Below are 23,853 nucleotides of genomic sequence, written 5' to 3'. Positions count from 1 at the left end.
ATCATGAGGGAGAAAAATTATGTGGATATATTGAAGAAGCAACATCAATACCTCAGTCAGGAAGTTAAAGCTTGGTTGCAAATGGGTCTTCCAAATGGACAATGACCACAAGCATACTTCCAAAGTTGTGGCAAAATGGTTTAAGGACAACCAAGTCAAGGCATTGGAGTGACCATCACAAAGCCCTGACCTCAATCCTATAGAAAAAAATGTGTGAAGCAAGGAGGCCTACAAACCTGACTCCGTTACACCAGCTCTGTCAGGAGGAATGGGCCAAAATTCACCCAACTTATTGTGGGAAGCTTGTGGAAGGCTACCCGAAACATTTGACCCAAGTTAAACAATTTAAACAAGGCAATGCTACGAAATACTAGTTGAGTGTATGTAAACCTCTGACCCACTGGGAATGTGATGAAATAAATAAAAGTTGAAATAAATCGCTCTACACTATTATTCTGATATTTCACATTCTTCAAATAAAGTGGTGATCCTAACTGACCTAAGACAGGGAATTGTTACTAGGATTAAATGTCAGGAATTTAAATTGTGAGTTTAAATGCATGTAAACTTCCGACTTCAACTGTACATAACTAGTTGAATTCAAGGTTAATATATTAACTGAAAATTTGAAACACCTAATTATGTCTAAAAAGAGTATGTTTGGTTGGATGGTCAAGATTTGTTTAACAGACCTTGTGAAGAAAGTGATATGCCCATACAACTACAAGGTCTATGGCCCAATGTATTTGGCATTACCCCTCAAACTGTAGGGCTGTGAGTCAAGGAACTTTGGATGACGGTTATTTGTCAGCCAAATGACCATGGTCATCGTTATATGACCATGGTCCCAAAAATATGCATATTTTCTCCTCTCCTTCGCTCCAGACTATGTGCTGCAGAGGGAGGTGTCCTGTGTTTACTGTTTAGCTAAGCTGACAGCTAGTAGAGGGGATGGCTTGAAGATATCTGTCAGATTGGGCCCTGTTCTTGGTAAGCCATTGGGTGCATGTATTTCATGATGCAGTGCATTCAGAAAGTATTCCACCCTTGACTTTTGCCACATTGTTACTTTGCAGCGTTATTATTTTTTTAAATACTCAACGTACAATGCACACACACATTTGCCACACCACCTTGCTAAAACAAGAAGCACCAATTTCATCACGTCATAAAGAGTCCATGTTACCGCGGAAATGGAGTCAACCGCATGTCTGGCCGTCTTCAGTCAGCTTCTCATTCCACACACAAAATTCTAAAACTGGATATTCATGTCTCTCCTCTTGCATTATTCCAAAAATAAACAATGGCGTTTAGATGTGAACCAGGCTTACTTTTACTTTACTGCTGTTGGGTAGTTTGTTGACTTGAAAATATATATTGTTTAAAACAGCTATTTTAAATGTCCATAAGCGTTGGTTACCAGATTACCGTGCCAGCCCTAGCTTTTTGCTCCCTTTACTACGCCAGTTATGAAACTGGCTGTGCCTCCTGGCCCCGTGGTGTGGAACATGTTTAAGGTGAGGGCATCTAAACAGCTGTTGGTATGAGGGACATTCATTCACTGTGCCACTGTCCACATTACAATAACAGCTGCAAAGAACGTGTCCATTTCCTTGTCCTCTCTATGTATTTCAGCCTCTATTCTAGTCCGATCAGCAGAGGACTTTTACAGAGCAATAGGAAAGGAGAAGATTAAGGGGTTAATGTTTTCCCTTAGCAATATAGAGGATAGGAAGGAGTTGGAATAGTCACAGTGCAGTGGTATAGACTAAATGTTTTAAAAAAATAAGGCAAAGGAGAAAGTTGCCCTCTACGATACTTACGTGGGTAGTTCCACAGCAAACCAAAACAGAGCCACAGTAAGCCCTGTTCTCATTCTATTTTTACAAGTGAGTGATGCAGATTTAAGTATGCTATAGAACAACTTGTACTTATCCAATATGATAAGGGATATTTCAGCCTTAGCAATGATGACTGCTAAACTATATCCCCAATCTGAGATTATAGAACCCCACTATGTGGTTCAATATGTGTGGGAGAACCATATTGATGCAATCAAAATGCTGAAAAGCAAAGCAAGATTCCCAGACCATAGTCTATTATGACAGTCTTGCTTTAGCTATGACAAACTGTCGTTGCCTTTTGGGGGTTGGGGGGGTTGAAGAGTAAACTTTAACCTTAAGAGGACAATAAAAAGACACCTGCTTCATGACCATTAAAAAGGAAACGTCAAGATGTTTGTCTGACAACACTCTTCTACAGAAACTCATCTTTGAATCATTGGGTGTTAAGTGTCAAAAGGACATGTGAGATACTGGAGGTGGCCTTGAGTGAAACGTGGCGAGAAACTTCTAGTCTTCCTAAAACAGTGACCCAACAAACCCTGTCCAAACAATGGAATGTGTAGGCTATTCTCTGTAACCCCTGTGTGTTCGTGAACTTACTTGAGGCAGTGGAGGGGTCCCGGGGGGGCCATGCGGGCCACACTGGCCCCGTTGACGGTGCTGAGCTGCACCTCAGAGATGTAGAAGGTGACATGAGAGGACTGTAGTCTGGTCTTTACCACTTCCAGAGGACAAGTCAGAATAGCACCCACTGTTCCCCCACACCTAGATGGGTTGAGAGAAAGAAAGATGGGAGGAAGACAAGCAGGTCAGAATAGCCAGAGTACACAAGGCTGTTTATTATTATTTTTACAAAAACAAGAAACTCCATAATTGCTCTCGGATCACTAAGATTAGGATCTGTATTTATCCATTTCATAATTGTTTATTGACCAGATATTATGCTTTTTACCACAATTTCCAACAAAAATTCTCATTACAGCAACCGTTTTCAAAGTCCCACAAATAAACTAAATCTATGTAATATTATTTTTACATTGCTCACCTGATGAAATGGCCTGAGTAAGACACTGAAAGCAAATATATTTTAAGTTAAATTATATTTTGTCATTTCACTCTTTACCGCAACACTGAATCTTGTTTTTTTGGTCTTAATTACTTGTGTAATATATATATATATATATATATATATAAATATAAACGCAACATGTAAAGTGTTGGTCCCAGGTTTCATGAGCTGAAATAAAAAATCCCCAAAATGTATTAATCTCAACTTTTGTGCACAAATTTGTTTATAAATATATAAATAAAACTAAATGAAACTGGGTGATAATGGTACAATTGGAAATCAACAATGTTGGACCGTCATCGTTATTTGACAGACGATAGTTTAGCCTATCTGAAGTCGGGCAGCGCACAGCTGGGCGACATACCAAATGACCTACCCATTCCCATAGCCTATTTCAATAAACATGTCGTAGGTAGGTAGCCTGTTATTAACATAATGCAAGAGTACAAATCATCTAGGAGGCCAGTAACCGAGTTCTCTGAAAGTTGTGTCGTTTGTGAATAGCCAAAATAAAAACATGGTATGGAAAAGAGAATAATCCATTTGGAAGTGTCTGCCATCCACCTGACCAAAGCCTTAGTTCTCCTAAGTGTGCCTCCTTGCAAACCAAACAGCCAATAATATTGACCTATACTAGGCTACGGTCAATTAACGTGGCAGTAAACGTTACCTGTGTAAATTAAACTTATCACATAACATTTATTTTATTGTCGAAGTGTTTATTCATATCCTTGAATTGCACACTTGGCATTAGCCTAAATAAGCTCCCACAGCAGTGCTTTTGATAAACGGGAACAAAAAATAAATGATTTGTCAGAGTTGTCACAAACAAATGTATTTTGAATAGCTATTATGAACAGTGCATTTATTTCAAAGCCATCATTCACATTAAACAAATAATTTATACAAAGCGAACACCAAAAAACACCAAGGGGGATGATGTATTTACACTTTCTGATGCTTTTTTTGATACTAAATTGGCCATAACACCTCTTAAGTTTTAATGGTGGATCATTCACCGTTGACTTCATTGAGGAAAGGTCCAACAATGCTGTTGAGAAGTAGGGAAAGACCCACCCACATCTAGACCTGATATTTATGGAAACTAGATTGATTTTCATTGAGTTCCCTGCTAGCAGCAGCTGGATCTGGGCCAGATAAAGAATACAGACTACGCAACTGGAGGTGAACATAAAACGTGCAACTGTAAATACAGACAAACAATGGTAACCTGGGGAGACTTTGAACTGGATTTTACTCGTCTGTGAAAGTGTAAACTGAGGTGGTGGCCCTTCTGCCTGTAATGAACGCCTTGGCATATTATGTCTGTTGGTGTAGGCTGGAGTCTGTGGTTGCTAGGCTACAGGCTTTCCCACCTCCGCTTTCAAATAATATTTGTCAATGAACCTCAACATGGGCTGTGTAGAACGCATACTCTTTGGGCGCAATCACACTGCTCCTTAGCCCAGGGCTAAGAGAGTGTTCGTATTTGCACATTCTAATGTGAGCTAGCATCAACCTTAGCCCAGGGATAGCTGGCCCTGCAGCAGAGTTAGCACTGCCTTTTTGGCGCTATCCCCAGAAACATTGTGCCAAAATATCCTGTGTGAAACAGGGTCAAAAACAATGCATAGAATTTTTTTACTGTCTAATCGATTGGTCAACATTTTAAAACGTGTATTTTTCCATATATAGAAACACTGAATAAAATCAACTAAATGTAGGCTACTGAGCTTGTCTGTTGCTTTTAAGCACTGCGATTAAAACTGAAGACAAATTACTAAAGAGAGCTCCAGAGATCAGTATAGCCTAACATGCTGACCACACCGCTCACGTCGCAAAATACATTTAAACATACATGTTATTCAATTATTTCGCTCACGTGCACCAACAAGTGTCCGCGTAACGCTAAAATAGAAGTCAGTTCTCTGACACTGAAAGCGGTGCAAGTACTGCCTCGCCCATCTCCTCATTGGTTTTTAGAAGCAGATACCCATGTGCCATCTCATGTGTTATACCCACATGGGTGATTGAAAGATTAACTGAGTTAGGTCGGTCGTCATGGTAACTTTGAAAGTTAGATGCCAATTGCCAAAAAATGTCCAAAGAAGAAAAAGCCTGGAAGGAGATTATAGAGGTCGACTGATTATGATTTTTCAACGCCGATACCGATTATTGGAGGACCAAAAATGCCAATAACAATTAAATGGCCTTTTTTTTTTTTCTTTACATGTATTTGTAATAATGACAATTACAACAATACTGAATGAACACTTATTTTAATACATCAATAAAATCAATTTAGCCTCAAGTAAATAATGAAACTCGTTCAATTTGGTTTAAATAACGCAAAAACAAAGTGTTGGAGAAGAAAGTAAAAGTGCAATATGTGCCATGTAAGAAAGCTAACGTTTCAGTTCCTTGCTCAGAACATGAGAACATATGAAAGCTGGTGGTTCCTTTTAACATGTCTTCAATATTCCCAGGTAAGAAGTTTTAAGTTGTAGTTATAGGAATTATAGGACTATTTCCCTTTATACCATTTGTATTTCATTAACCTTTGACTATTGGATGTTCTTATAGGCACTTTAGCATTGCCAGTGTAACAGTATGGCTTCCGTCCCTCTCCTCGCTCATCCCTGGGCTCGAACCAGCAACACAACGACAACAGCCACCATCGAAGGAGCGTTACTCATGCTAGCTAGCAACTTACCTTGGCTTACTGCATTCACGTAACAGGCAGTCAGTCTCCTTGTGGAGTGCAACGAGAGAGAGGCAGGTCGTTATTGCGTTGGACAGGTTAACTGTAAGGGTGCAAGATTGGATCACCCGAGCTGACAAGGTGAAAATCTGTCGTTCTGCCCCTGAACGAGGCAGTTAACCCACCGTTCCTAGGCCGTCATAGAAAATTAGAATGTGTATTTAATTGACTTGCCTAGTTAAATAAATAATAATAATAATAATAATAAATAAAATACAATTTAAATAACGGCAAATCGGTCCCCAAAAATACCGATTTCCGATTGTTATGAAAACGGCCCTAATTAAATCGGCCATTCCGATTAATCGGTCGACCTCTAGTAGAGATGACAAGAAACGATTCAGTTGACCGTTTTGTGTGTGGATTAATTGTCAGAGTAGAGGACCTTGTGCATTTCAGGTAAAATAACTCAATATCCCAGGACCAATTAGCTAGCAACTGCAAGCTAGCTAGCTAAATTCCCATGAATGTTTAATGCTTTTCAACCTGTCCCCAAATTAATATAAATGGTTGAGAGTTTGTTTTTATATTTTAACCTGCGTGTCATGATCGCGTTTGGTGTAGGGGGATGAAATCAATTTGCCTGCGGACAGTTTGGGTATGGTGTGGCCAGAAGGGATTTCACCGATTTAAAAAATATATAAATAAATAAAACATCAAATTGTTCCCGACTCTCCTTCTGCTACCTGAAATTACCAGTAATAAGCTACACCAACCTTTTCCCATTTGGAGTGTCAAGTTATCGTACCATTTCTACTGATCTGTGTGCCAGTTCTGATTTGCATTACATACATTTTTGTGGAACAGTTTCATTTATAATACGTCTTCCATCGCTCAAACTCAATGTTGTGTGGTAAATCAAAATTATATCTAAAATAATTATACAAATCTAAAAAGGAACTTCTATTATCAATATGTAAAAATAGCCTACATAAAGCCAACAAATAAAAACATTGCAGCCCGCAGGTAGAAAATGTCCTGATAAAAATAAATATCCCATTAATCACATTGGCTACGCATGGCCTGTCTGCAAGGAACTTGACACATGCAACACAGCATTCCTAAACTAGCCAACAATGTCTGCTATGTGGATCGAGCAGTCATTTGAAAGAGTAACAAAATTTCAGCAAGACAACTCAAAAGGCAAAATACATTAAAGCCAAGATAATAGAATTCATTGCCCTCCACAATCAACCATTCTCTGTCGTGGGTGATGATCAAGCACCAGTACACATTACCAAGTGCGCTATTTTTCAGATGTTTCCATACCGGAGTTGCACAGTAACGGAGTCTTTGCGTGTCAAAAAAGATACAGTAGCACTGTCAAAGCTGTACAAAAAAAAGTCTGCAAACAAGAAAACACCAGCCGCGAACGATGTGCTTACAATACCACGTTGTTAATAAAGCATCATTTGTTCGACAGCAACTTCTGGAGTAGCTAGCTTTAGTTTGGTACCTAGCTAGCACCAATACAACCAGCCTGAAAACAATGACCAGTAGAAACTGCAGTCAATTTCATTATTCTTAGCAATGATTTTAAGAATCCTTGTGAGTAAGTATTAGCTAGTTTGCCACTTGTTGTTTGCCTATTGAAATTTAACTTAAATAAATTGCTAGTCAGCTACGTAATCCTGTTGGCCAAAGCTAACATTATAAGCAGCCAACTAGCTTCATCTGTCTAGTAAGCCTTGAGCGCACTGGGTTGTGAATCTAGCCACAATAAGGATTAGGCACAATAGTGGAATTTGCGGTTTGCCTTCAAAATAAAAGTATATAATTGAAAGTAATGCAAATTAATACATATAATTATGCCATACTTTTATTTTGAAGGCTAACTGCAAAGTCTACTATTGCAGCTAATCTTTATCGTGGCTAGCTTCACATAGATGAGTCCGACCACCATTAATCAAATAAGAAATGTCTTATAAATTAGGGTTATTTCAGATGACACATAGCTATATAGTTAGCTAGCTAACTACAGCTACTGAAACAGATGTCGTGTTATTTGACACGTATCTTTTTTGACACGCAAAGACCCAAACGGCGTTCCATAGAAATCCTGGTTGAGAATGAAACTGAACAAATAAACAACGAAACAGCACAGCAAGTAAGTGAAAGAAATTGTTTTTGATTATGTTTTACTGGTAATGGGGACATATGTAAATACCAACAAAATAACAATTTGGTCAGTGTATGTGTAACCTTTATTATCTACAATGACGACGCTGGGCAAATTGTGCGCCGCACTATGGGACTCCCAATCCAGGCCGGATGTGATACAGCCTGGATTCGATCCAGGGACTGTAGTGACGCCTCTTGCACTGAGATGCAGTGCCTTAACACACACATGGACGCAGTGGTCTAACTATTTAACTGTACTAGAATGCTTAAAAGGCCGCTAAAGTTGTAAATATACTGGTAAATATCGGTATCGGGCAAAAATGTCACATCGGTGCATCGCTAGAATAATCCATTGGCGGCTTCTGCTGTGCACGAGTGACATAGTGATGTCCCATTACCTAGGGTTATTTCTCTCCCTAACACTAGTAGCTCCATTTGTCACTCCCCCACCAAGGGACACTCGAAAACGAGGGGGAGGGCTAAGGGGGTTATTGGGATTGAGGCCGTTTACCGACCGAACCAAATACAGGCAAGAGCGACCTTCGGCCCAGATTCAGGGGGCTGTTCCAGGTTGTGTACAACCAACAGACAGTGAGAGGAAACAAGACACACAGGCCTTGAGACCTGTTGTGAGGAACATCAAGGGGATTTAGAGATCATTATTTGTTTCTCGCTGAAGTAACTCAATGTGCCCCTAACATTGTGTTTTCAGAACTCAATTAATAAAAAGTAAAACATCAGGTTCGACAAGATGGGCCTTACTTGTTGACATTTTTAAAGTTTGTACAGAGGCTGATGGAAAACAAGACAAAGGGGAAAAGATAAAAGGAAGAAAATATGCTGGCACTGCAATGGAATCAATCTAGCCTTTCTCTGAGGTAAAACAATATATTAAAAAAGACTGGCATACAAAACAGGCTATATAGTGTTAGGCTATCCTAAGACTTGAGCCAAACCCATACTAGAATTCAATTTCCATGACAAGTAGGCATATTCTTGTCCAATTGTGAGAATGGCTCCAATAACCAACAGGTTGCTTTTCAATGACACTTAACTTATTGATTAAAATCTACAATCTCAATTTACTTGGAGCAGTCAGACATTGATTAAAAAAAAAAAGTAAATTCAGCAATCTAGTCTTCAGACAGGTGCCCTTCAACCCTTCCAATGTCCTTATTGTCAACATAATGTATTGAATGTGAAAGTCTACAATGTAGCAAAGGTAGAACATGACTTCAGTATCACATTGACACAGAAGATGCCAATGATGTACAGGAACGGAAACAGACACTCCGGTAGTGTGGTCAAAGTCGCAACAGATGTTCTTTTTGTGTTTTTCCTACAATGAGAATGAAAAATAAGTTAGCTACACTTGACGATATCACCGGGAGACCTGTGTAAACTGTGTAAACACAATATTTCCACTGACATGCAGATCAAGCCAACTGACATTTACTCTTCAGATGCTGACCTGTTGCACCCTCTACAACCACTGTGACCCTGCTGGTCATCTATGAACTCTTGAACATCTTGGCCACGTACTGTTATATGCTCCACCCCGCACAACCAGAAGACAACTGGCCACCCCTCAGAGCCTGGTTCCTCTCTTGGTTTTTTCCTAGGTTCCTGCCTTTCTAGGGAGTTTTTCCTAGCCACCGTGCTTCTACATCTGCCTTACTTGCTGTTTGGGGTTTTAGGCTGGGTTTATGTATAGCACTTTGTGACATCGGCTGATGTAAGAAGGGCTTTATAAACACAATTGATTGATGTAGCTAGCTAGATTGAATCCAAACCTGTGTTTTGCCCTGACCTTTTCATCCAGTCCATTGAACACCTCGGAAGGAAAATAAGGTAGATATTGCTGTAGGTTAGTGGTTGATACAGAGGATGCATTGCATATGCCAAGACATGTTCTCCATCTTTCAATGGTGTGTTTTATAAGGCTTGTCGGAGTATGCCAAAGCACAAGGTGTCAAGAACTGTAATCATAATATTCGACGATATAGCTACTCGGTCAACGGCTGGCCGAGGACAACAAAGGCTCGTGCGTCACTATCGTGGACTTCATTCACGAGCACACTCATCTATCGTAAGGCAAACCACGAACCCTGTGGAGTGTGATGTGTACTAATATCAACCTGTTTTCGGTCGAATTTAATAATGCGATGTGTAATAAACTAGTGGCTAGCGCCTGGCTACCTAGCTAAACCGTGGTTGCCTATTTTGATGCTGCAAGACAGAGCTAATTTGCTAACTAGCTGCTGAGGAAGGCATAGGTAGTGACAGCTGCTAATGTTACATGCACGCGCGTCTGGAAAAATGTCTTGTTTTCTCCATGCAAGCTTATTTTGACTCTATAAAAGACAGTCAGGTCATGTAACTAGCTAATTCCTAACAAATAACTCACCCTCCGGCAAACAAATGAACCAGGGTATCCCTTTGACTCATTCTTTAGCATTCTCCGAACCAGTACACTCTTCGGACTGCGTCAATGAGGAAGACCGGGTTGGATTACGATATGCGCACTTCGTAATATCGCAGATCGTCGGTTAGAAAATCAGTCAAACTGAATTGATTAACGTTGCCCAACGTTAGCTAGTCATCTAACGTCACACAAACCCTTCTGTCTCGTACAATCCCCTCTTTGAACGGTCAGGTTTTATTTAAATTCCTATGTACGTTAAACTACAAAACATGAGGAATACTAAATTAACATGTTCTGTGTATTCTCAGTTCTATCCATCGGTATTTGCTACAGTCACCCTCGCTCGCATCTCTTATCTGTTCATCGCTACAATGAGGGAGGATAGGTCACACACACAGTATGTACTGTAGAATAGGCTGCAAGACAGAGCCGGCTATTGGCCAGTTAGCGTAAGTACGTCACTTTGTCTCCGCCCGATCACGCATCTTTCACATGATCACGCCGCGATCAATCAGCCACAGGGCAATAAACAGGGTGCAGTTTAGGCTTTATAGGAATAAATAACTGATTAACTTTTTTTAACAGTATTGTTGTGAGAGTATGGCTGGTGGTCATACCTGACTATTCAAAATGCTTTGCTGATGAACCTACTGTATGGACATGTCATGCACACTGCATGAATGCATAAGGACCCTACAAAATTGACTTTGATTAACCTCATATTTGATAAATACTCCAGAGAAATATTGAGTATTTGCTTTGGATATTAGTGACCACTGTCCCATTGTATGTGTCAGGGATATATGGATGCCCAGAGCCATACCTCGTTTTATTTTTAATTTTACCTTTATTTTACTAGGCAAGTCAGTTAGGAACAAATTCTTATTTTCAATGACGGCCTAGGAACAGTGGGTTAACTGCCTGTTCAGGGGCAGAACGACAGATTTGTACCTTGTCATCTCGGGGATTCAAACTTGCAAGCTTTCGGTTACTAGTCCAACGCTCTAACCACTAGGATACCCTGCCGCCCCGGCAGGGTAGCCATTTCAATGAACAGGCTTTTTTTGTGACCTTTATTTTGGTGACTTTGATTGTATTGCATCTATACAGTACCCAGAGTTGGCTCTGAACAAGTTCGCAAATGTTTTCAATTGTATTGTAGATAAACATGATCCCTTTAAAAAACTGAGACTTAAAAATAGGTATTGTCCTTGGTTCAGTCCAAATCTGAAGTCATACACAGATGCCTGCCTGGGCTAAAGCTAGATTCACAGACTCGGACCCAGATTGGCAGTCTTTCAGGCAATTGAGAAATATGTGTTAAATTAGTTTTAAAAAGCAAAATCAGATTCTTATGTTAATACACTATCTGAATGTACAGGGAACTCAGCTACATTTTGGAAAGCTGTTACATCACTGAAGGTTTGTGTCTCCTCTTCTCTCCCCCCAGAAATTCATTTAGCTTCTGCCTATTACTGACAGAAATTATATAATTAATGCATTTAATCACAATTTTATCTTGGTGGGCTATATATTTGAATGCATTTCAAAGCCATCTTTGAAAATAGTAGTTGATGGGGAAAATCTATTGAATGATACTGAAAATGCTGGTCAGGAGTTTTCTTTTCGGGAAATTCACTGATAAAGAAGTCCTGTATGCTTTGCTAACATTAGACAGACAAACAAAACATCCACAGGGCCTGGTCATTTGGAGCCTGGTCTGTTTACGTGTGCAGCTCCCCTTATTGCTGGCTCAGTAGCCCACATTTTTTATTTAACATTGTTATCAGGAAGTATTCCAAAAGCATGGAAATCTGCATACCACTCCATAAGGGTGGGAATATAATTGATAGACAATTATTGCCCTATTTCAAGACTACCTTGTTTAGTTAAGATTCATGAATCCTTGGTAAATGTACAACTTCGTTCCTTTTAATCTGATAATTGATTCTTAATATAAACCAATCGTGGTTTAGGCCTGGGCATAGTACTACCACAACAACCACGCTAGTTGTTAATGATATTGTCAATGCCTTGGATGCTAAAATGAGCTGTGTTGCCTTGTTTATTGACCTGTCAAAGGCTTTGGACACTGTTGATCATTCTGTTTTGCTGAAGGAAAACAGGAATAGCCCTGGGATATACAGCCTGTTTATGGTTTCAGACTTATCTTGGCGACATAACTCAGGCCATCTTGACAGGTTAAATCTGAATTTCTTAAGATTCAAAAAGGTGTTCCTCAGTGTTCGATTTTGGGTCCATTATTATTCCCCTTGTATATTGATGACATAGGAAACACTGTTAATACTTGTAACAATAATCTCTATGCAGATGACACAGTTTTGTATTCCTGTTTTGTAGTCAGCATGACTTTGATTCAATTCAGAAAACACTTAAAGATCTTAAATTAGTGTTAAATACAAGTAAAACTAAATTCATGCTGTTCTCTAGGTCACAAAATGTTGACCCTGAGAACCTGCATATTTGCACTATAAATTGAGGCCTAATTTGGCTTGTTTCTCAATATACAGTGGCAGTGAACGGTATGGGAACCCCTTGGAATTACCTGGATTTCTGCATCAATTTGATCTGATCTTCATCTAAGTCACAACAATAGACAAACAGTGTGCTAAAACTAATAACACACACATTATTGAATTGTTATTATCTGTATTGAATACATCATATAAATATTCACAGTGTAGGGTTGGAAAAATTATGTGAACCCCTAGGCCAATGACTTCTCCAAAAGATAATTGGAGTCAGCTAACCTGAAGTCCAATCAATGAGATGAGATTGGAGATGTTGGTTAGAGCTGCCTTGCCCTATTTATTTTACTAGGTAAGTCAGTTAAGAACAAATTCTTATTTTCAATGACAGCCTAGGAACAGTGGGTAACAGAACGACAGATTTTGTACCTTGTCAGCTCGGGGATTTGAACTTACAACCTTTCGGTTACTAGTCCAATGCTCTAACCACTAGGCTACCCTGCCTTGCCCTATAAAAAAAAACTCACAAAATTTGAGTTTTTTAATCACATTGCCTGATGTGAACCATGCCTCAAACAAAATAGATCTCAGAAGACCTAAGATTAAGAATAGTTTACTTGCATAAAGCTGGAAAGGGTTACATAAGTATCTCTAAAAGCCTTGATATTCATCAGTCCACGGTAAGACAAATTGTCTATAAATGGATCAAGTTCAGCACTGTTGCTACTCTCCCTAGGAGTGGCCGTCCTGCAAAAATGACTGCAAGAGCACAGCACAGAAAGCTCAATGAGGTAAATTTTTATTTATTTAACCAGGTAAGTCAGTTAAGAACAACTTCTTATTTACAATGACAGCCTAGGAAAAGTGGGTTAACTGCCTTGTTCAGGGGCAGAATGACAGATTTTTACATTGCTAGCTCGGGGATTCGACAACGACCCAAAACACAAAGTAAATCAACAACAGAATGGCTTCAACAGAAGAGAATATGCCTTCTGGAGAGGCCTGACCTCAACCTGATTTAAATACTGTGGCATGACCTCGAGAGCAGTTCACACCGGACATCCCAAGAATATTGCTGAACTGAAACAATTTTGTAAAGAGGAATAGTCCAAAATCCTCCTGATCAATGTGCAGGTCTGATCCGTAACCACAGAAAACATTTGGTTGAGGTTATTGCTGCCAAAGGAGGGTCAACCAGTTATTAAATCCAAGGGTTCACATGCTTTCCCCACCCTGCACTGTGAATGTTTACACTGTTCAATAAAGACAAACGTATAACGCAGTCTACCATTCCGCAATCCGTTTTATCACATTGGACCATGTTAGGACTCTTTGTAGTCTGGAATGGACCTCTGTCGGTGAGAAGTCTATTTTATTTATTTACAAAGCAATCTTACAGAAACTCCCTCCATATGTTACTTCATTAATTAAGTTAAGATCATAAATTACCAAACCCGTTCTTAGAACTAGATAACACTAGAGATCCCTTAAGTCTCCACAGATTTGGGAAAATCTGTGTTTTTGCCCCTAATTTGGAGTTCACTGCAGTTAGATGCGTCTCTCAAGCCGTTTAACTTATTGAGGACCTCTATGTAGTTGAGCGTAATTGCTTTTATTAAATATTTGTAATGAATTAGTTTAATTATTCAATTATTGTAATGTATACAGGTCTCTTGTAAAATATTTGTAATCTCAATGTGGCTCCATTTAAATAAAAATACATTGTCATTCTTAGTCATATTCTCATAGGCTGCGTTTACACAGGCAGCCCAATTCATTCTTTAGCCCAAATGATCAGAATTAGACTGCCTGTGTAAATGGAGCCCTAGTGGCCTATTGCACATTTATAACAAATACACAATCTTTAGGTTTACCTACACTGCATTTAACATTTGTATGCACATTGTGTGCTTTATGGGATGCCATAAAAACTATACTGTTATTGAAAATATATGGGAGAAAACATTTATGCCTGGAAGTGGTAATAAAAAGGAGAATTGGGGCATGGGAGCCAAAGCTATAGCCCTATAAAGCATGCTTCCTGCTATAGCCCCATAAAGCATGCTTCCTGCTATAGCCCCATAAAGCATGCTTCCTGCTATAGCCCCATAAAGCATGCTTCCTGCTATAGCCCCATAAAGCATGCTTCCTGCTATAGCCCCATAAAGCATGCTTCCTGCTATAGCCCCATAAAGCATGCTTCCTGCTATCGCCCCATAAAGCATGCTTCCTGCTATAGCCCCATAAAGCATGCTTCCTGCTATAGCCCCATAAAGCATGCTTCCTGCTATAGCCCCATAAAGCATGCTTCCTGCTATAGCCCCATAAAGCATGCTTCCTGCTATAGCCCCATAAAGCATGCTTCCTGCTATAGCCCCATAAAGCATGCTTCCTGCTATAGCCCCATAAAGCATGCTTCCTGCTATAGCCCCATAACGCATGCTTCCTGCTATAGCCCTATAACGCATGCTTCCTGCTATAGCCCTATAACGCATGCTTCCTGCTATAGCCCTATAACGCATGCTTCCTGCTATAGTCCTATAAAGCATGCTTCCTGCTATAGCCCTATAAAGCATGCTTCCTGCTATAGCCCTATAAAGCATGCTTCCTGCTATAGCCCTATAAAGCATGCTTCCTGCTATAGCCCTATAAAGCATGCTTGCTGCAGACTGGCAATAATGTGAAACTGAGTAGAGAAATGTATTTAGAGAGTTGGACCAATGTGGTTTCTGCATTGATGCATTTATATGACACTAACATTCTATGGCAGCCATGTGAGCTCCCCATTAATATTACATTGGGAATATTTAAACAATGCTATGTAACTGAATGTCTAAATTTAAAACAATTTTCTAAATTCTCAAAGTTGGCCTTACTCTAGAAGTCTCTGCCTGTGAGAGCAGCCCGATCAGCTGAGAGAGGTTGTAACAGGAGGCTAAACCCCTGACCGCTGAACCCCTCACCACTGAAGCCCAAGACGAGTGCTGAGCGAATGCTCGCTTCACACAGGTGGGACAAACATGCCTGACTTCTGTCTCTTACCGTCATCTTGGTGACAGTTTGAGGTAAACTGTTATCTGTGTTTGAGGGCTTGATTACAATTTACAGTTAAATTAGAAATAAGAGGTCCAATTAAAATGTGAAATTGACTTGACTCTGGACAATTGTCACATCCCACCTGCACCGCTGCTGAGGGGATAACGGCTCATAATAAATGCAGAGAATTGAGCAAATGGAATGGCATCAAACACCTGCAAACCATGGAAACCATGTGTTTGATGTACAGTTTGATACCATTCCACTGATTATGTTCCAGTCATTACCACGAGCCTGTTAGCCCCAATTAAGGTGCCACCAACCTCTTGTGTGTTGTAACATCCATTATGGGAATATCTAGTAGGCTGAACTCATATGGAATGAATGGATCTCGTGGTTTCTTAATTGGAGGCACAGTTTTACAAGTTGAAGTCACATGCATGGAGGCTAACATTATTTATGAATATCCTGGCAGACTAAAACAAGATCGGCTCATCTGCATAGATTATATAGCGTATGCTCCCACCATGTACAACCGTCTTGAAAGACTGCAACAATGAAAATAGCCAACACTTAATTCATATCACTTTTCCTTCCAGAGTTAGTAAAACATTAATATTCAAAGAGGAACCATGTGATCAGGTCTGCAATGTGTGAGGTGAAGCCTATAGTTTTCCTGGACACCAATCTCTTAATGGTTAGTGCTATCTGGGATCCTTGGGATGTCCCTACCCTAAACCACTAACCATAACCCATACCCAACCCTAATCGTAACTGTTTTAAATGTACACTTTCAGAGTTGGACATCCCAGGGAACCAGTTTACACTTTTCCTTTAAACAATATCCAGCTCCCTTTGTTGTTATCTCGCACAAGTCAGCAACAATGGACACTGCAGTACAGTGATAGCTGGTAAACACGATAGATACCGGGCATGAATAAGGAAGGGGTTATGTGTTCCCATTGACAGTTGAGATGACAAATGATGGTACCCGACTGGCAACCCAGATAGATAAATCTGGGCTGACAGATCAAAACCTTGATCATAATTCTACATTTACCCACCCAAGTGAGGTTCTTGGCAAGAGTAAATATATAGCTAAAATAAACATGGTTTCAATGTACATTATGTAAGTCACCTTGCTGTGAGGACGATTGCACAGTAAATTAATTAAATGGAATTACATTTTTTACCACTACGAAATTGTCTGCAGTCGCTCACACTAACAGTTTAGGAAAATCACGAGATTGCAGCAGTGGAATTACGTGATTAAAAGCACATTTTACGGCATTGTTCGGTAACCATTATCTCCACAATTTTGTGTGGAAGATATAGAAACACAAGAAAATGGCTGTGTGTATGAGATTTTGTGTGTGTGAAAGAGATACTATACTTAGGATATACTTCATCCACTGTGTGTAATGCAGACAGCAGCTTTGTAGTACTTCTATAAATAGGGAGAAAGTCACTGGGTTATGTTTACTTCTGATTCATGTATACATTGAGTCATTGCTGAACAAATTGCAGACTGACCCCAGACATCTTGATATATAACAAATTGCTCATGGGAACATTTTGACACAATCAATCCATTCATAACCTAATCATCACAAATTCAATTACTTTGAAGATAATTTAAGAGGGAACACCATAAGTGGATTGATTATCTACTGTATGTTAAATCAAATCAAATTTTATTTGTCACATACACATGGTTAGCAGATGTTAATGCGAGTGTAGCGAAATGCTTGTGCTTCTAGTTCCGACAATGCAGTAATAACCAACAAGTAATCTAACTAACAATTCCAAAACTACTGTCTTATACACAGTGTAAGGGGATCAAGAATATGTACATAAAGATATATGAATGAGTGATGGTACAGAGCAGCATAGGCAAGATACAGTAGATGGTATAGAGTACAGTATATACATATGAGATGAGTATGTAAACAAAGTGGCATAGTTAAAGTGGCTAGTGATACATGTATTACATAAGGATGCAGTTGATGATATAGAGTACAGTATATACGTATGCATATGAGATGAATAATGTAGGGTATGTAATATTATATAAGGTAGCATTGTTTAAAGTGGCTAGTGATATATTTACATAATTTCCCATCAATTCCCATTATTAAAGTGGCTGGAGTTAAGTCAGTGTCAGTGTGTTGGCAGCAGCCACTCAATGTTAGTGGTGGCTGTTTAACAGTCTGATGGCCTTGAGATAGAAGCTGTTTTTCAGTCTCTCAGTCCCAGCTTTGATGCACCTGTACTGACCTCGCCTTCTGGATGATAGCGGGGTGAACAGGCAGTGGCTCGGGTGGTTGTTGTCCTTGATGATCTTTATGGCCTTCCTGTAACATCGGGTGGTGTAGGTGTCCTGGAGGGCAGGTAGTTTGCCCCCGGTGATGCGTTGTGTAGACCTCACTACCTTCTGGAGAGGGCGGAGCAGTTGCCGTACCAGGCGGTGATACAGCCCGCCAGGATGCTCTCGATTGTGCATCTGTAGAAGTTTGTGAGTGCTTTTGGTGACAAGCCAAATTTTTTCAGCCTCCTGAGGTTGAAGAGGCGCTGCTGCACCTTCTTCACGATGCTGTCTGTGTGAGTGGACCAATTCAGTTTGTCTGTGATGTGTATGCCAAGGAACTTAAAACTTGCTACCCTCTCCACTACTGTTCCATCGATGTGGATAGGGGGGTGTTCCCTCTGCTGTTTCCTGAAGTCCACAATCCTCTCCTTAGTTTTGTTGACGTTGAGTGTGAGGTTATTTTCCTGACACCACACTCCGAGGGCCCTCACCTCCTCCCTGTAGGCCGCCTCGTCGTTGTTGGTAATCAAGCCTACCACTGTTGTGTCGTCCGCAAACTTGATGATTGAGTTGGAGGCGTGCGTGGCCACGCAGTCGTGGGTGAACAGAGAGTACAGGAGAGGGCTCCGAACGCACCCTTGTGGGGCCCCAGTGTTGAGGATCAGCGGGGTGGAGATGTTGTTGCCTACCCTCACCACCTGGGGGCGGCCCGTCAGGAAGTCCAGTACCCAGTTGCACAGGGCGGGGTCGAGACCCAGGGTCTCGAGCTTGATGACGAGCTTGGAGGGTACTATGGTGTTGAATGCCGAGCTGTAGTCGATGAACAGCATTCTCACAAAGGTATTCCTCTTGTCCAGATGGGTTAGGGCAGTGTGCAGTGTGGTTGAGATTGCATCGTCTGTGGACCTATTTGGGCGGTAAGCAAATTGGAGTGGGTCTAGGGTGTCAGGTAGGGTGGAGGTGATATGGTCCTTGACTAGTCTCTCAAAGCACTTCATGATGACGGAAGTGAGTGCTACAGGGCGGTAGTCGTTTAGCTCAGTTACCTTAGCTTTCTTGGGAACAGGAACAATGGTGGCCCTCTTGAAGCATGTGGGAACAGCAGACTGGTATAGGGATTGATTGAATATGTCCGTAAACACACCGGCCAGCTGGTCTGCGCATGCTCTGAGGGCGCGGCTGGGGATGCCGTCTGGGCCTGCAGCCTTGCGAGGGTTAACACGTTTAAATGTCTTACTCACCTCGGCTGCAGTGAAGGAGAGTCCGCATGTTTTTGTTGCAGGCCGTGTCAGTGGCACTGTATTGTCCTCAAAGCGGGCAAAAAAGTTATTTAGTCTGCCTGGGAGCAAGACATCCTGGTCTGTGATTGGGCTGGATTTCATCTTGTAGTCCGTGATTGACTGTAGACCCTGCCACATGCCTCTTGTGTCTGAGCCGTTGAATTGAGATTCTACTTTGTCTCTGTACTGACGCATAGCTTGTTTGATAGCCTTGCGGAGGGAATAGCTGCACTGTTTGTATTCAGTCATGTTACCAGTCACCTTGCCCTGATTAAAAGCAGTGGTTTTCAGTTTCACGCGAATGCTGCCATCAATCCACGGTTTCTGGTTAGGGAATGTTTTTATCATTGCTATGGGAACGACATCTTCAACGCACATTCTAATGAACTCGCACACCGAATCAGCGTATTCGTCAATATTGTTATCTGACGCAATACGAAACATATCCCAGTCCACGTGATGGAAGCAGTCTTGGAGTGTGGAGTCAGCTTGGTCGGACCAGCGTTGGACAGACCTCAGCGTGGGAGCCTCTTGTTTTAGTTTCTGTCTGTAGGCAGGGATCAACAAAATGGAGTCGTGGTCAGCTTTTCCGAAAGGAGGGCGGGGCAGGGCCTTATATGCGTCGTGGAAGTTAGAGTAACAATGATCCAAGGTTTTTCCACCCCTGGTTGCGCAATCGATATGCTGATAAAATTTAGGGAGTCTTGTTTTCAGATTAGCCTTGTTAAAATCCCCAGCTACAATGAATGCAGCCTCCGGATAAATGGATTCCAGTTTGCAAAGAGTCAAATAAGGTTCGTTCAGAGCCATCGATGTGTCTGCTTGGGGGGTGATATATATGGCTGTGATTATAATCGAAGAGAATTCTCTTGGTAGATAATGTGGTCGACATTTGATTGTGAGGAATTCTAAATCAGGTGAACAGAAGGATTTGAGTTCCTGTATGTTTCTTTCATCACACCATGTCTCGTTAGCCATAAGGCATACGTCCCCGCCCCTCTTCTTACCAGAAAGATGTTTGTTTCTGTCGGCGCGATGCGTGGAGAAACCCGCTGGCTGCACCGCCTCCGATAGCGTCTCTCCAATGAGCCATGTTTCCGTGAAGCAAAGAACGTTACAGTCTCTGATGTCCCTCTGGAATGCTACCCTTGCTCGGATTTCATCAACCTTGTTGTCAAGAGACTGGACATTGGCGAGAAGAATGCTAGGGAGTGGTGCACGATGTGCCAGTCTCTGGAGTCTGACCAGAAGACCGCCTCGTTTCCCTCTTTTTCGGACTCGTTTTTTTGGGTCGCTGCATGGGATCCATTCCATTGTCCTGTTTGAAAGGCAGAACACAGGATCTGCGTCGCGAAAAAACATATTCTTGGTCGTACCGATGGTGAGTTGACGCTGATCTTATATTCAGTAGTTCTTCTCGACTGTATGTAATGAAACCTAAGATGACCTGGGGTACTAATGTACAAAATAACACGTAAAAAAAACAAAAAACGGCATCATTTCCTAGGAACGCAAAGCGAGGCGGCCATCTCTGTCGGCGCCGGAAGTTACAATTGAGACATATTAGAGCATTCAATGGAAAGACACAGAATGCCATTTGACATAGCTATGTTATTATCACGAGTGGCTTCACTCGTTAGACATACAATATACAGCTTGATTCCGGGGAACCGACTACCTACCAGGGCCCAGATTGGATGAACTTAACCTTAAGATGCTTTAGGGAAAGCGGAAACTGGGCTATTCGATCAACACTTGGTTGTTGATCAAGTGTATTACACATGAAAGAAAGTGAGATGGGTGTGTTACACTCTAAGTGCTAACACACTTCTCATTAATATCCTCACACACACTGAAACTTCATGCTCCAGTCTCTTGACTCGCACTGGACTCTAAGGAGACGCCATCTAATGGGTAGCTTGCTCTTGAGAACCCAAGGTGGCGTTCTGCCTTATTCCTAGGTTGGATACAGGATACCACGACGGCCCTCAAGGAACTACACCGGAATTTACGCAAACTGGAAACCACATATCCTGAGGCTGCTTTTATTGTAGCTGGGGATTTTAACAAAGTAAATTTGAGGAAAGCGCTACCGAAGTTCTACCAACACATTGACTGTAGTACTTGCTCTGGGAAAACACTCAACCGCTGCTGTTCTCTCTTCCGGGATGCCTACAAGGCCCTCCCCCGTCCTCCCTCTGGGAAATCAGATCGCGACTCCATTTTTCTCCTCCCTTCCTATAGACTCAAACAGGAAGTACTCATACTAAGGTCTATTCAATGCTGATCTGACCAATCGTAATCCATGCTTCAAGATGCCCACCATTGTTCCTGTACCCAAGAAAGCAAAGGTAACTGAACTAAATGACTTCCGCCCCATAGCATTCCCTTCTGTCATCCCAAAGTGTTTTGAGAGGCTAGTTAAGGCTCATATCACCTCTACCTTAATTGACTCTAGACCCACTTCAATTTGCTTACGACCCAATAGGTCCACAGATGATGCAATCGACATTGGACTGCACACTGCCCTATCCCACCTGGACAAGAGGAATACCTATGTAAGAATGCTGTTCATTGACTATAGCTCCTCCTTCAACACCATAGTTCCCTCCAAGCTCATCATCATTCTCAGGGCCCTGGGTTTGAACCCCGCCCTGTGCAACTGGGTCCTGGATTTCCTGACGGGCTGCCCCCAGGTGGTGAAGGTAGGAAATAACACCTCCATTTTGCTGATCCTCAACACAGGGGCTCCACAAGGGTATGTACTCATCCCCCTCCTGTAGTCCCTGTTCACCCATGACTGTCTGGCCACACATGCCTCCAACTCATCAAGTTCAGACGACACAAACATAATAGGCCTGATTGCCAACATTGATGAGACAACCGACAGGGAGGAGGTGAGGGCCCTGTCGGAGTGCCAGGAAAATAACCTCAACGTAAACAAAATGAAGAAGCTAATTGTGGACTTCAGGAAAAAGCCGTAGGAACACACCCCTATCCACATTGACAGGGCTGCAGTGGAGAAGGTGGAAAGCTTCAAGTTCCTCGGCATACACATCACGGACAATCTGAAATGGTCCACCCACACAGACAGTGTGGTGAAGAAGGCGCAACAGCACCTCAAACTTTTACAGATGCACAATTGAGAGCATCCTGTTGGGCTGTATCACCGCTTGGTACAGCAACTGCACCGCCCGCAAACGCAGGGCTCCCCAGAGGTCCTTCTGTGGCTCAGTTGGTAGAGCATGGCGCTTGTAACGCCAGGGTAGTGGGTTCGATTCCCGGGACCACCCATACGTAGAATGTATGCACACATGACTGTAAGTCGCTTTGGATAAAAGCGTCAGCTAAATGGCATATATTATATTATATTAGGGTGGTGCGGTCTGCCCAACGCATCACCGAGGGCACACTGCCTGCCCTCCAGGACACCTACAGCACCAGATGTCACAGGAAAACTAAAAAGATCAAAGGACATCAACCGCCACAGCCTGTTCACCCCGCTATCATCCAGAAGGCGAGGTCAGTACAGGTGCATCAAAACTGGGACTGAGATACTGAAAAACAGTGCTACTGCACGGTTGGAGCTAGGAACACAAGCATTTCGCTACAACCACAATAACATCTGCTAAATATGTGTATGTGACCAATACAATTTGATCTGAGCTTCTACCCCCAAGCCATAAGACTGCTTTACAATTAAACCAATGGCCACCTGGACTATTTACGTTGAACCCCCACCCCCAAATTTGTTTTTACACTGCTGCTACTCGCTGTTTTATCTTTGCATAGTCACTTTACCCATACCTACATGTACAAATTACCTTGACTAACCTGTACCCCCGCACATTGACTCGGTACTGGTACCCCCTGTATATAGCCTCGTTATTTTAACTTATCATTTTTTACTTTAATTTGGTAAATATTTTCTGCATTGTTGGTTAAGGCCTTGTAAACATTTCACCTGTTGTATTCGGCACATGTGATTTGAACTGATTACCTTAGTTTATTTGACATTTTAGGATCCTAGAAATATAAAACACACTATACAAATTACAGCAGCGTTTCCCAAACTCAGTCAGTACCGGTACCCCCTGTAGAGATACCTAGATTACAGCAGCGTTTCCCAAACTCAGTCAGTACCGGTACCCCCTGTAGAGATACCTAGATTACAGCAGTGTTTCCTAAACTCAGTCAGTACGGGTACCCCCTGTAGAGATACCTAGATTACAGCAGTGTTTCCTAAAGTATACCCCTGTAGAGATACCTAGATTACAGCAGTGTTTCCTAAACTCAGTCAGTACCGGTACCCCCTGTAGAGATACCTAGATTACAGCAGTGTTTCCTAAACTCAGTCAGTACCGGTACCCCCTGTAGAGATACCTAGATTACAGCAGTGTTTCCTAAACTCAGTCAGTACCGGTACCCCCTGTAGAGATACCTAGATTACAGCAGTGTTTTCTCAGTCAAACCCCTACCAGTCAGTGTTTCCTAAACTCAGGTACCCCCTGTAGAGATAC

At 41.6% G+C, this 23,853-nt stretch overlaps 1 protein-coding gene across 3 annotated transcripts in view; it reads right to left on the bottom strand.

Moving 5' to 3' along the window:
• LOC118372492 (solute carrier family 25 member 36-A) overlaps nt 1-23,853 on the bottom strand; it is a 59,687-nt gene that overhangs the window by 24,582 nt on the left and 11,252 nt on the right. For 2 of the 3 annotated variants that reach the window (XM_035758413.2, XM_052463495.1), the window contains exon 2: nt 2,445-2,609. In XM_035758413.2, the coding sequence (XP_035614306.2) occupies nt 2,445-2,609 (165 nt within the window). Of the gene's footprint in view, nt 1-2,444; nt 2,610-10,202; nt 10,613-23,853 lie in introns of those variants that run through there. The other variant, XM_035758414.2, reaches the window with a different exon arrangement.

This window comes from Oncorhynchus keta, chromosome 15 (assembly GCF_023373465.1).
Source record: "Oncorhynchus keta strain PuntledgeMale-10-30-2019 chromosome 15, Oket_V2, whole genome shotgun sequence".
Classification (NCBI taxonomy): Eukaryota; Metazoa; Chordata; class Actinopteri; order Salmoniformes; family Salmonidae; genus Oncorhynchus; species Oncorhynchus keta.
The sequence above is the reverse complement of the archived record's forward strand: the minus strand, read 5'-3'. Positions and strand labels throughout refer to the sequence as shown.